The 13,191-nt window shown below is 49.0% G+C and overlaps 1 protein-coding gene across 2 annotated transcripts in view; it reads right to left on the minus strand.

Moving 5' to 3' along the window:
- LOC129829690 (low-density lipoprotein receptor-related protein 1-like) overlaps positions 1-13,191 on the minus strand; it is a 251,799-nt gene that overhangs the window by 27,927 nt on the left and 210,681 nt on the right. For both annotated transcript variants that reach the window (XM_055891550.1, XM_055891549.1), the window contains exons 62-69: positions 11,574-11,762; positions 11,282-11,430; positions 9,754-9,847; positions 9,330-9,446; positions 1,904-2,023; positions 1,554-1,676; positions 1,135-1,260; positions 702-818 (exon numbers count right to left, since the gene is read on the minus strand). In XM_055891550.1, coding sequence (XP_055747525.1) covers positions 702-818; positions 1,135-1,260; positions 1,554-1,676; positions 1,904-2,023; positions 9,330-9,446; positions 9,754-9,847; positions 11,282-11,430; positions 11,574-11,762 — 1,035 coding nt within the window. The remainder of the gene's footprint in view (positions 1-701; positions 819-1,134; positions 1,261-1,553; positions 1,677-1,903; positions 2,024-9,329; positions 9,447-9,753; positions 9,848-11,281; positions 11,431-11,573; positions 11,763-13,191) is intronic.

Genomic DNA, 13,191 nt, shown 5'->3' on the forward strand with positions numbered 1-13,191 from the left:
CATCGAACCCGGGCCTGTAGTGACGTCTCTAGCACTGCGATGCAGTGCCTTAGACCGCTGCACCACTTGGGAGGTCCCAGAAGTTAGCGTCTTAGACAATTAGTCATAAACTTTGTTGAGTACAGTGGCCTCAGGTGGTCATGTAGGAAATTACAATACTTGACTGTAGAAACAAGCCCTACTTTTGACCTGTCACTGTCTGAGGAGATATCAGAGGGGCTGGGTTGAAATGGGCAGCATCAGACATATACATGACTGCAATGTGATTGAATAGGATGCAATGGGAGGGGAGGAGCAGAGTGACGTTAGGGGTTGGTGAAATGGGGATGGTTGAAAGTGGAGACCTACCTCTGGCTCATGCCAACAGGTCAGTGAGAGGGAAATGAAAGGTAAACATTAGATGAGGTGAGACGCATCACAGATGAGTTAAGGACAAACTAAATGACAATGTCTCAGTGTGTGTTACAAAACATCTACAGACACTGGGAAGCAAAACAAACACACAAGAATCAAACAATTGAAAGTGTATTCCAACGGTCAGTCATGAGGACTAAGGAGCAAGCTTCCAATGCAGAACATGTTATGTCCAAAACATCACAAACCATGAGCATACTATAAATGCAATGAAACAATGCAGTGGCATTGGCCAGGGTGAGATGGGGTCACAAGGATAGTGTAACAGGAATGACAGAGAGACATACCACACTTGTCCTCGTCCGAGTTGTCCCCACAGTCGTTGTCATAGTCACACTGCCAGCGACCCGGGACACAGCGGTTGTTCTTACACCTGAACTGGTATGGCTCACACGTCCTCTCATCTACACAGAGACACAGCAAGGGTCAGACCCTCAGCTCCATAACACCACACTACAGTACATACACACCGTACAGGAGGTTAACACCATAGCATGAACCTTCATAGAGGAGATAAATACCCCTCTACAATACACCTATGATCTTGTTGGCAATCTCAAGGGTTGTTATAGGGAATTCAGAGAGGGAGAGAGTGAATTTTGTATTAAAGTGTAATGGATGCTGTACCGGTCCTCCAGATTCTACGGTAAGGATCCAGAGGAATGCTTTGTAGCCCTTGTTGGAGATTTCCGTTTCCTGTGTGACAGACAGAACACTCACCACACTCTTCTTTGGGTTCGTCAGATGAGTCTCCACAGTCATCCTCCCCGTCACACTTCCACCGGGCCGGGATGCAGCGACCAGAGTCCTTACAACGAAACTCATCCACGCCACACGTCATCTGGGCTGGAGGGGGGAGGAGAGTTAGGAGAGGAGGGGTGGGAGAGGGGAGGAGAGGGAGAGGAGGTGGGATGGGGGGTTAGGAGAGGGGACTGAGGCTTGTCACAGGCCAGATGACAGACTGAGTTTAAGGTGGAGGGAGGATGTGATGAGGTCTGAAAGATCTAGTGCATCTGAAATGCATTAGTTTGGTTTGTTAGCAGAAACATGTATTCTACTGCAACATGGATGTTGAACTTGATTTGCGTGTCTGTCATTATTCTAGAATAGTCCTCTGAAACAAAGGAGCGGTGTCTTACTGCAGTTGGCTGGTTCGTCCGATCCATCCACACAGTCATTGTCACGGTCACACACCCAGACACGAGGGACACAGCGCTTGGTGATGGCACACTGGAACTGGGTGGATGCACAGGTGACCTCGGCTAGAGGGAGCGAGAACAGACGACTGTTACTGACTGGAGAGAACAACCCATAACAACAGTATATTTCTTATTTCACATTCATCTATCCAGGTTAGTCTCACTGAAATACAATCTATTTTACATAGAGACCACGTGCAACAAGGCAGTATTACCATACTAAATGTATAACATGCAATAAAGCATGCAGATGAGGAGATAGGAAGGAAAAAGAGGAGGTGTTGACTCACGACAGTCCGTCTCGTCCTCGCCTTCTCCACAGTTGTCCTGTCCATTACAGCGGAAGATTCCCGGGATACAGCGGCTGGGGTGGGAGCACTTGAACTGACTGGGCAGACACACGTGGATATCTGTAGAACAATCACACATAGACAGACACAAGACGTGTCAGAAAGACGACAGAGGATGACAGACAGACAAGAGGTGTCAGAAAGACGACAGAGTGTGACAGACAGACAAGACGTGTCAGAAAGACGACAGAGGATGACAGACAGACAAGAGGTGTCAGAAAGACGACAGAGTGTGACAGACAGACAAGAGGTGTCAGAAAGACGACAGAGTGTGACAGACAGACAAGAGGTGTCAGAAAGACGACAGAGTGTGACAGACAGACAAGAGGTGTCAGAAAGACGACAGAGTGTGACAGACAGACAAGAGGTGTCAGAAAGACGACAGAGGATGACAGACAGACAAGACGTGTCAGAAAGACGACAGAGGATGACAGACAGACAAGACGTGTCAGAAAGACGACAGAGTGTGACAGACAGACAAGAGGTGTCAGAAAGACGACAGAGTGTGACAGACAGACAAGAGGTGTCAGAAAGACGACAGAGGATGACAGACAGACAAGACGTGTCAGAAAGACGACAGAGTGTGACAGACAGACAAGAGGTGTCAGAAAGACGACAGAGTGTGACAGACAGACAAGAGGTGTCAGAAAGACGACAGAGGATGACAGACAGACAAGAGGTGTCAGAAAGACGACAGAGTGTGACAGACAGACAAGAGGTGTCAGAAAGACGACAGAGTGTGACAGACAGACAAGAGGTGTCAGAAAGACGACAGAGGATGACAGACAGACAAGAGGTGTCAGAAAGACGACAGAGTGTGACAGACAGACAAGAGGTGTCAGAAAGACGACAGAGTGTGACAGACACAAGAGGTGTCAGAAAGACGGCAGAGTGTGACAGACAGACAAGAGGTGTCAGAAAGACGACAGAGTGTGACAGACAGACAAGAGGTGTCAGAAAGACGACAGAGTGTGACAGACACAAGAGGTGTCAGAAAGACGACAGAGGATGACAGACAGACAAGACGTGTCAGAAAGACGACAGAGGATGACAGACAGACAAGAGGTGTCAGAAAGACGACAGAGTGTGACAGACAGACAAGAGGTGTCAGAAAGACGACAGAGTGTGACAGACAGACAAGAGGTGTCAGAAAGACGACAGAGTGTGACAGACAGACAAGAGGTGTCAGAAAGACGACAGAGTGTGACAGACAGACAAGAGGTGTCAGAAAGACGACAGAGGATGACAGACAGACAAGACATGTCAGAAAGACGACAGAGTGTGACAGACAGACAAGAGGTGTCAGAAAGACGACAGAGGATGACAGACAAGACATGTCAGAGAGACGACAGAGGATGACAGACAGACAAGAGGTGTCAGAAAGACGACAGAGGATGACAGACAGACAAGACGTGTCAGAAAGACGACAGAGGATGACAGACAGACAAGAGGTGTCAGAAAGACGGCAGAGTGTGACAGACAGACAAGAGGTGTCAGAAAGACGACAGAGTGTGACAGACAGACAAGAGGTGTCAGAAAGACGACAGAGTGTGACAGACAGACAAGAGGTGTCAGAAAGACGACAGAGTGTGACAGACAGACAAGAGGTGTCAGAAAGACGGCAGAGTGTGACAGACAAGACGTGTCAGAGAGACGACAGAGGATGACAGACAGACAAGAGGTGTCAGAAAGACGACAGAGGATGACAGACAGACAAGACGTGTCAGAAAGACGACAGAGGATGACAGACAGACAAGAGGTGTCAGAAAGACGGCAGAGTGTGACAGACAGACAAGAGGTGTCAGAAAGACGACAGAGTGTGACAGACAGACAAGAGGTGTCAGAAAGACGACAGAGTGTGACAGACAGACAAGAGGTGTCAGAAAGACGACAGAGTGTGACAGACAGACAAGAGGTGTCAGAAAGACGGCAGAGTGTGACAGACAGACAAGAGGTGTCAGAAAGACGACAGAGTGTGACAGACAGACAAGAGGTGTCAGAAAGACGACAGAGTGTGACAGACAGACAAGAGGTGTCAGAAAGACGGCAGAGTGTGACAGACAGACAAGAGGTGTCAGAAAGACGACAGAGTGTGACAGACACAAGAGGTGTCAGAAAGACGACAGAGGATGACAGACAAGACGTGTCAGAGAGATGACAGAAGATGACAGATAGGACGTGTCAGAAAGACGACAGACACAAGACGTGTCAGAGAGACGACAGAGGATGACAGACACAAGACGTGTCAGAAATACGACAGAGGATGACAGAAACAAGACGTGTCAGAGAGACGACAAAGGATGACAGACAAGACGTGTCAGAGAGATGACAGACGTTGACAGACACAAGACGTGTCAGAGAGATGACAGAGGATGACCGACACAAGACATGTCAGGGAGACGACAGAGGATGACAGACACAAGACGTGTCAGAGAGACGACAAAGGATGACAGACAAGACGTGTCAGAGAGATGACAGACGTTGACAGACACAAGACGTGTCAGAGAGATGACAGAGGATGACCGACACAAGACATGTCAGGGAGAAGACAGAGGATGACAGACACAAGACGTGTCAGAGAGACGACAGAGGATGACAGACAAGACGTGTCAGAAAGACGACAGAGAATGACAGACACAAGACGTGTCAGAGAGATGACAGAGGATGACAGACACAAGACGTGTCAGAGAGACGACAGAGGATGACAGACACAAGACTTGTCAGAGAGACGATAGAGGACTGGTAAGAATAGATGTTAGGGGGTGAAGATATGAAGGACAAAGAACGAGGCAGAGAGAGAACGAGGCAGAGAGAGAACGAGGCAGAGAGAGAACGAGGCAGAGACAGAAGGGGGAGGAGAGAGAAGTGGGAGGAGAGAGGGAAAGAGAGAGAGTGTGTGGGTGAGAAAGGTTTGATATCCGGTTTGGAGCGAGCGGTCGCATTTGCATTCGCTCTGCAGGTAGTATAACTTTTCATTACATTTCATTACATTTCATTATAGTACAACGGTTTAATTTGTCCAACCTTAGCAATTTCTTCTTAGCTAGCTACATAGCCGTCTGTGTATCAAAGATAATTGCGTAATTATCGTATTTCGTCGTCTATCGTAGTCCACACTGCTATCTGCCCAGCAGCTAGCCAGCTAGCAAACGTCCACCGTCTACCGAATAGTAGTATAACTTTTCATTACATTTCATTATAGTACAACGGTCTGATTTTCATTTTCATTACAGTACAACGGTTTGATTTGTTTGATCTTAGCTAGCTACATAGCCGTCTTTGTATCAAACATAATTGTGTAGTTATTGAGGTTCGCTAGCCAGCTATTTTCGTCCTAACGTAACGCAACGTAGCCAACACTGCTAGCTAGCCAGCTTGCCACCGAATAGCAGCATTGTAGAAACGAGTGCATTACAACGGAACGACTTGATTAGTGTAGTGTTAGCTGGCTACACAGTTGTCTTTGCTATCTTTGATTTGTTTGATCTTAGCTAGCTACTTAGCTGGCTACATAGCCGTCTTTGTATCAAAGATAATTGTGCAGTTATCGAGGTTCACTGAGGTTCGCTAGCCAGGTATTCTCGTCCTAACGTAACGTAACGTAACGTAGTCAACCCTGCTAGCTAGCCAGCTAGCCACCGATTAGCAGCACTGTAGAAACGATTACATTACAACGGAACGACTTGATTTGTGTAGTGTTAGCTAGCTACATAGTTTTCTTTGCTATCTTTGTATCTAAGATAATTGTGTAGCTTTGAGTAATTATCGGTTAGCTAGCCAGCTATTTTCGCCTGCCGCGCTGCCGTCCTCCTACCTAGCCAACACTGCTTGCTAACACTGCTAGCTAGCCAACTTCTACCGAATAGCAGCACTGTAGAAACTTACATTACAACGGAACGACTTGATTAGCGTAGTGTTAGCTAGTTGTCTTTGCTGTCCTTGTATCCATGATAATTGTGTAGTTTAGAGAAATTTAGAGAAATTGTCGAGGTCACCTAGCCAGCTTCACTTTCAACAACGCAGCCACTGCTAGCCAGGCTACTTCACCAGCCAGCAGTACTATATCATTTTAGTCAATCAGATCTTTTATTTTATTTTTTTTTGCAACGTAAGCTTAACTTTCTGAACATTCGAGACGTGTAGCCCACTTGTCATTCTAATCTCCTTTGCTTTAGCGTAGCCTCTTCTGTAGCCTGTCAACTATGTGTCTGTCTATCCCTGTTCTCTCCGCTCTGCACAGACCATACAAACGCTTCACACCGCGTGGCCGCGCCCACCCTAACCTGGTGGTCCCAGCCCGCACGACCCACGTGGAGTTCCAGGTCTCCGGTAGCCTCTGGAACTGCCGATCCGCGGCCAACAAGGCAGAGCTCATCTCAGCCTATGCGTCCCTCCAGTCCCTCGACTTCTTGGCACTGACGGAAACATGGCTCACCACAGATAACACTGCTACTCCTACTGCTCTCTCTTCGTCTGCCCACGTGTTCTCGCACACCCCGAGAGCTTCTGGTCAGCGGGGTGGTGGCACCGGGATCCTCATCTCTCCCAAGTGGTCATTCTCTCTTTCTCCCCTTACCCATCTGTCTATCGCCTCCTTTGAATTCCATGCTGTCACAGTTACCAGCCCTTTCAAGCTTAACATCCTTATCATTTATCGCCCTCCAGGTTCCCTTGGAGAGTTCATCAATGAGCTTGATGCCTTGATAAGCTCCTTTCCTGAGGACGGCTCACCTCTCACAGTTCTGGGTGACTTTAACCTCCCCATGTCTACCTTTGACTCATTCCTCTCTGCCTCCTTCTTTCCACTCCTCTCCTCTTTTGACCTCACCCTCTCACCTTCCCCCCCTACTCACAAGGCAGGCAATACGCTTGACCTCATCTTTACTAGATGCTGTTCTTCCACTAACCTCATTGCAACTCCCCTCCAAGTCTCCGACCACTACCTTGTATCCTTTTCCCTCTCGCTCTCATCCAACACTTCCCACACTGCCCCTACTCGGATGGTATCGCGCCGTCCCAACCTTCGCTCTCTCTCCGCCGCTACTCTCTCCTCTTCCATCCTATCATCTCTTCCCTCTGCCCAAACCTTCTCCAACCTATCTCCTGATTCTGCCTCCTCAACCCTCCTCTCCTCCCTTTCTGCATCCTTTGACTCTCTATGTCCCCTATCCTCCAGGCCGGCTCGGTCCTCCCCTCCCGCTCCGTGGCTCGACGACTCATTGCGAGCTCACAGAACAGGGCTCCGGGCAGCCGAGCGGAAATGGAGGAAAACTCGCCTCCCTGCGGACCTGGCATCCTTTCACTCCCTCCTCTCTACATTTTCCTCTTCTGTCTCTGCTGCTAAAGCCACTTTCTACCACTCTAAATTCCAAGCATCTGCCTCTAACCCTAGGAAGCTCTTTGCCACCTTCTCCTCCCTCCTGAATCCTCCTCCCCCTCCCCCCCCCCCTCCTCCCTCTCTGCAGACGACTTCGTCAACCATTTTGAAAAGAAGGTCGACGACATCCGATCCTCGTTTGCTAAGTCAAACGACACCGCTGGTTCTGCTCACACTGCCCTACCCTGTGCTTTGACCTCTTTCTCCCCTCTCTCTCCAGATGAAATCTCGCGTCTTGTGACGGCCGGCCGCCCAACAACCTGCCCGCTTGACCCTATCCCCTCCTCTCTTCTCCAGACCATTTCCGGAGACCTTCTCCCTTACCTCACCTCGCTCATCAACTCATCCTTGACCGCTGGCTACGTCCCTTCCGTCTTCAAGAGAGCGAGAGTTGCACCCCTTCTGAAAAAACCTACACTCGATCCCTCCGATGTCAACAACTACAGACCAGTATCCCTTCTTTCTTTTCTCTCCAAAACTCTTGAACGTGCCGTCCTTGGCCAGCTCTCCTGCTATCTCTCTCAGAATGACCTTCTTGATCCAAATCAGTCAGGTTTCAAGACTAGTCACTCAACTGAGACTGCTCTTCTCTGTATCACGGAGGCGCTCCGCACTGCTAAAGCTAACTCTCTCTCCTCTGCTCTCATCCTTCTAGACCTATCGGCTGCCTTCGATACTGTGAACCATCAGATCCTCCTCTCCACCCTCTCCGAGTTGGGCATCTCCGGCGCGGCCCACGCTTGGATTGCGTCCTACCTGACAGGTCGCTCCTACCAGGTGGCGTGGCGAGAATCTGTCTCCTCACCACGCGCTCTCACCACTGGTGTCCCCCAGGGCTCTGTTCTAGGCCCTCTCCTATTCTCGCTATACACCAAGTCACTTGGCTCTGTCATAACCTCACATGGTCTCTCCTATCATTGCTATGCAGACGACACACAATTAATCTTCTCCTTTCCCCCTTCTGATGACCAGGTGGCGAATCGCATCTCTGCATGTCTGGCAGACATATCAGTGTGGATGACGGATCACCACCTCAAGCTGAACCTCGGCAAGACGGAGCTGCTCTTCCTCCCGGGGAAGGACTGCCCGTTCCATGATCTCGCCATCACGGTTGACAACTCCATTGTGTCCTCCTCCCAGAGCGCTAAGAACCTTGGCGTGATCCTGGACAACACCCTGTCGTTCTCAACTAACATCAAGGCGGTGGCCCGTTCCTGTAGGTTCATGCTCTACAACATCCGCAGAGTACGACCCTGCCTCACACAGGAAGCGGCGCAGGTCCTAATCCAGGCACTTGTCATCTCCCGTCTGGATTACTGCAACTCGCTGTTGGCTGGGCTCCCTGCCTGTGCCATCAAACCCCTACAACTCATCCAGAACGCCGCAGCCCGTCTGGTGTTCAACCTTCCCAAGTTCTCTCACGTCACCCCGCTCCTCCGCTCTCTCCACTGGCTTCCAGTTGAAGCTCGCATCCGCTACAAGACCATGGTGCTTGCCTACGGAGCTGTGAGGGGAACGGCACCTCAGTACCTTCAGGCTCTGATCAGGCCCTACACCCAAACAAGGGCACTGCGTTCATCCACCTCTGGCCTGCTCGCCTCCCTACCACTGAGGAAGTACAGTTCCCGCTCAGCCCAGTCAAAACTGTTCGCTGCTCTGGCACCCCAATGGTGGAACAAACTCCCTCACGATGCCAGGACAGCGGAGTCAATCACCACCTTCCGGAGACACCTGAAACCCCACCTCTTCAAGGAATACCTAGGATAAAGCAATCCTTCTGCCCCCCACCCCCCCCCCCCTTAAAAGATTTAGCTGCACTATTGTAAAGTGGCTGTTCCACTGGATGTCATAAGGTGAATGCACCAATTTGTAAGTCGCTCTGGATAAGAGCGTCTGCTAAATGACTTAAATGTAAATGTAAATGATATACAGAGAGAGAAAGAGAGACAGACAGAGACAGACAGACAGACAGCATAAAATAGTATGTACCGCAGTTCGCCTCGTCTGAATGATCCTGGCAGTCGTTGTCCCCATCACAGATGTAAGCTGGGTTGGTACAGATGCCTGTCCCACACTGGAACTGGCCTGGCCGGCATTTGAACTTAGCTACAGGAAACAACGGATGTCACAGGCAGAGAGACAGTCAGAGGTTATTTCAAAGTCTGAAACAGGCCCACAGCAGTTTCCCCAACCATCTTCCTATTCTACCCCGTCGTCATCCCAGATCCCCGTAGAAACATCCATGAGACTTTGCATCCACATACTCCTCATTCACTCATCATCATTTACGTGGCACTGACTTTGCCAAGGTCGTGGGTTCAATTCCCCCAGGGACCACATACACACACTAGAAGTGTATGCAGTCACTGTACTATACTGTAAGTCGCTTTGGATGAAAAAGTGGCACACTCACGGCATTCTGCAGGCTCGTCCGAGCGATCCCCACAGTCGTCCTCCGTGTCACACTTCCACCAGAAGGGGATGCACTTGTCGTTCTTACACACAAACTGGACAAGGAGAGGAGAAGAGAGGAGAGAGGAGGAGAGATGAGATGAGGACAACGTTCAAAGTCGCTGCTGTTTTTGTCTGTTACTAAGGCTAGAACTGAGATTGGGAAACAATCTTTTTCACATAATATCCCTTTATACATGTATGATCTTGATGAGAAGGGATGAGGAGAGAGGAGAGGGGAGGGGACGAGATGAGAAGGAGAGAGGAGGAGAGAGGAGAGGATGAGATGAGGAGAGGAGGAGGAGAGGAGGGAGGAGGAGATAGGAGCAAGGAGGGAGGAGGAGATAGGAGCAAGGAGGGAGGAGGAGAGAGGAGGAGAGAGGAGAAAATAGGAGGAGCGGAGAGGAGAGAGGAGAAAGTAGGAGAGGAGGAGAGAGGAGGGGGAGGAGAGAGAAGGAGAAAGGAGGAGAGGAGAGAGTAGTCGAGAGGAGGAGAGAGTAGGTGAGGAGGAGAGAGGAAAGAGTAGGCAAGGAGGAGAGAGGAGGAGAAAGTAGGCGAGGAGGAGAGAGGAGAGAAGGAGAAAGGAGGGTAGGAAAGAGGAGGAGAGAGGTAGAGGGTAGAAAGGAGGAGAAAGGAGGGAGGAGGAGAGTGGAGGAGAAAGGAGGAAAGAGGAGAGAGGAGAGGAAAGAGGGGAGAGGAGGAGAGAGGAGGGGAGAGGAGAGGAGGGGAGAGGAGATGAGGACGTTCACAGTCGCTGCTGTTTTTGTTTGTTCCTAAGGCTAGAACTGAGATTGGGAAACAATCTTTTTCACATAATGCCCCTTCATACACGTATGATCTTGATGAAAAGGGAGGAGGAGAGAGGAGGAGAGAGGAGAGAGGAGGGAGGAGGAAAGGACGAGAGGAGGAGAGAGAAAGAGAGAGGAGGAGAGAGGAGAGGACAAGATGAGAAGGGAGGAGGAGAGAAGAGGGAGAATGAGATAAGGAGAGAGGAGAGGACGAGATGAGAAGGGAGGAGGAGAGAAGAGGGAGAAGGAAATGAGGAGGAGAGGAGGAGAGAAGTGGAGAGGATGAGAGAAGAGGAGGAGGAGAGAAGAGGAGAGGAGGAGAGAAGAGGAGAGAGGGGGAGAGGAGGAGAGAGGGAGAGGAAAGGAGGGTATTACAGAGAAGGCGAGAGGAGGAGAGAGGAGGGTGGAGGAGAGAGTAGAGAGGAGGGAGGAGGAGAGAGAAGGAGAGGAGAAGAAAGGAGCAGAGGAGAACATAGAAGAAGAGAAGAGAGGAAGAGAGAAGGAGAGAGAAGGTGAGAGGAGGAGAGAGGAGGAGAGAGAGAAAGAGAGTGAACTCAAGCTGATGACACACTGTACACTACGTACTGTGGAGATAATTATGCTTAATTAACCAATCACAAAGCAGCCCCCATTCCACAACAGGCACTGCTGCCCCCTAGCTGTCTGGCCCCCCAATGGCCATATCATTACACAGTCCCTCACCTGGCTGGCAGTGCAGTTGGACATGCAGGTGTGTCCATCATTGGCCAGGTAGAAGTTGGTGGGACAGGCACACTTGTAGCCCCCTCCAGGGCTCAGTAGACACAGGTTACTACAGCCACCGTTGTCTGTCTGGCACGGGTGGTTGAACACTAGAACCACAGCAGGGAGACTGTTTCAACTGGAACAACCATGTTGGGTGTGTGTATGTGTGTGTGTGTGTGTGTGTGTGTGTGTGTGTGTGTGTGTGTGTGTGTGTGTGTGTGTGTGTGTGTTGTACATGCGTATCTCTTACCCTCAGGCTGGCGGTAAGGGTGGTAGATGTGGATGTCCATGGGCCGGTGGAGGGTAGTGATCAGGGTGGTCTTGTTGATACCCAGGGTCTTGTGACACCTGTTGATGGACTTGGTCTCCCAGTCGGTCCAGTAGATGTACTCCTCAAACAGAGTCATGGCGAAGATGTGGGGGACGTCCTGGGTATGCACTGTGGACAAAAACACACAGCCATACAGTAGTGAGGCAATTAGTATCACATTACACTGGGTTTTACCTGGCCACCACGTGACTTGACCAGGAAAACAAGGGTCCAAGGTCATAACTCTGGGGGCCATAATTACATCACAATGTTGTCAGTCAAATCACCCATGGACACACAATGCCCAACGACCAACACAAGGAAAATGGATATGGAGCATTAGCCATTCATGACAGCATGACAATACCTCACAACTTTATCTCTGGGTTATGTAGCATCATTGCTATCTCTGGGTTATGTAGCATCCCTACTTTGTATCTGGGTATTGTAGCATCATTACCTTATCTCGGGGTTATGTAGCATCACTACTATCTCTAGGTTATGTAGCACCATTACTATCTCTGGGTTATGTAGCATCATTCCTATCTCTGGGTTATGTAGCATCACTACTATCTCTGGGTTATATAGCATCACCACTATCTCTGGGTTATGTAGCACCATTACTATCTCTGGGTATTGTAGCATCATTACTATATCTGGGTTATATAGCATCATTACTATCTCTGGGTTATGTAGCATCATTACTATCTCTGGGTTATATAGCATCATGACTATCTCTGGATTATGTAGCATCACTACTATCTCTGGGTTATATAGCATCATTACCTTATCTCTGGGTTATGTAGCATCACTACTATCTCTGGGTTATGTAGCACCATTACTATCTCTGGGTTATATAGCATCATTACTATCTCTGGGTTATGTAGTATCATTACTATCTCTGGGTTATGTAGCACCATTACTATCCCTGGGTGATGTAGCATCATTACTATCTCTGGGTTATGTAGCATCACTACTATCTCTGGGTGATGTAGCATCACTACTATCTTTGGGTTATGAAGCATCATTACTATCTCTGGGTTATATAGCATCATTACTATCTCTGGGTTATGTAGTATCATTACTATCTCTGTGTTATGTAGGACCATTACTATCTCTGGGTTATGTAGCATCATTACTATCTCTGGGTTATGTAGCATCATTACTATCTCTGGGTGATGTAGCATCATTACTATCTCTGGGTTATGTAGTATTAGTACCTTGTATCTGGGTGATGTAGCATCATTACTATCTCTGGGTAATGTAGTATCAGTACCTTGTATCTGGGTGATGTAGCATCATTACTATCTCTGGGTAATGTAGTATTAGTACCTTGTATCTGGGTGATGTAGCATCATTACTATCTCTGGGTTATGTAGCATTAGTACCTTGTATCTGGGTGATGTAGCATCATTACTATCTCTGGGTAATGTAGTATCAGTACCTTGTATCTGGGTTATGTAGTATCATTACTATCTCTGGGTTATGTAGTATCATTACTATCTCTGGGTTATGTAGGACCATTACTATCTCTGGGTTATGTAGCATCATTACTATC

Source organism: Salvelinus fontinalis, chromosome 31 (assembly GCF_029448725.1).
Source record: "Salvelinus fontinalis isolate EN_2023a chromosome 31, ASM2944872v1, whole genome shotgun sequence".
NCBI classification, from domain to species: Eukaryota; Metazoa; Chordata; class Actinopteri; order Salmoniformes; family Salmonidae; genus Salvelinus; species Salvelinus fontinalis.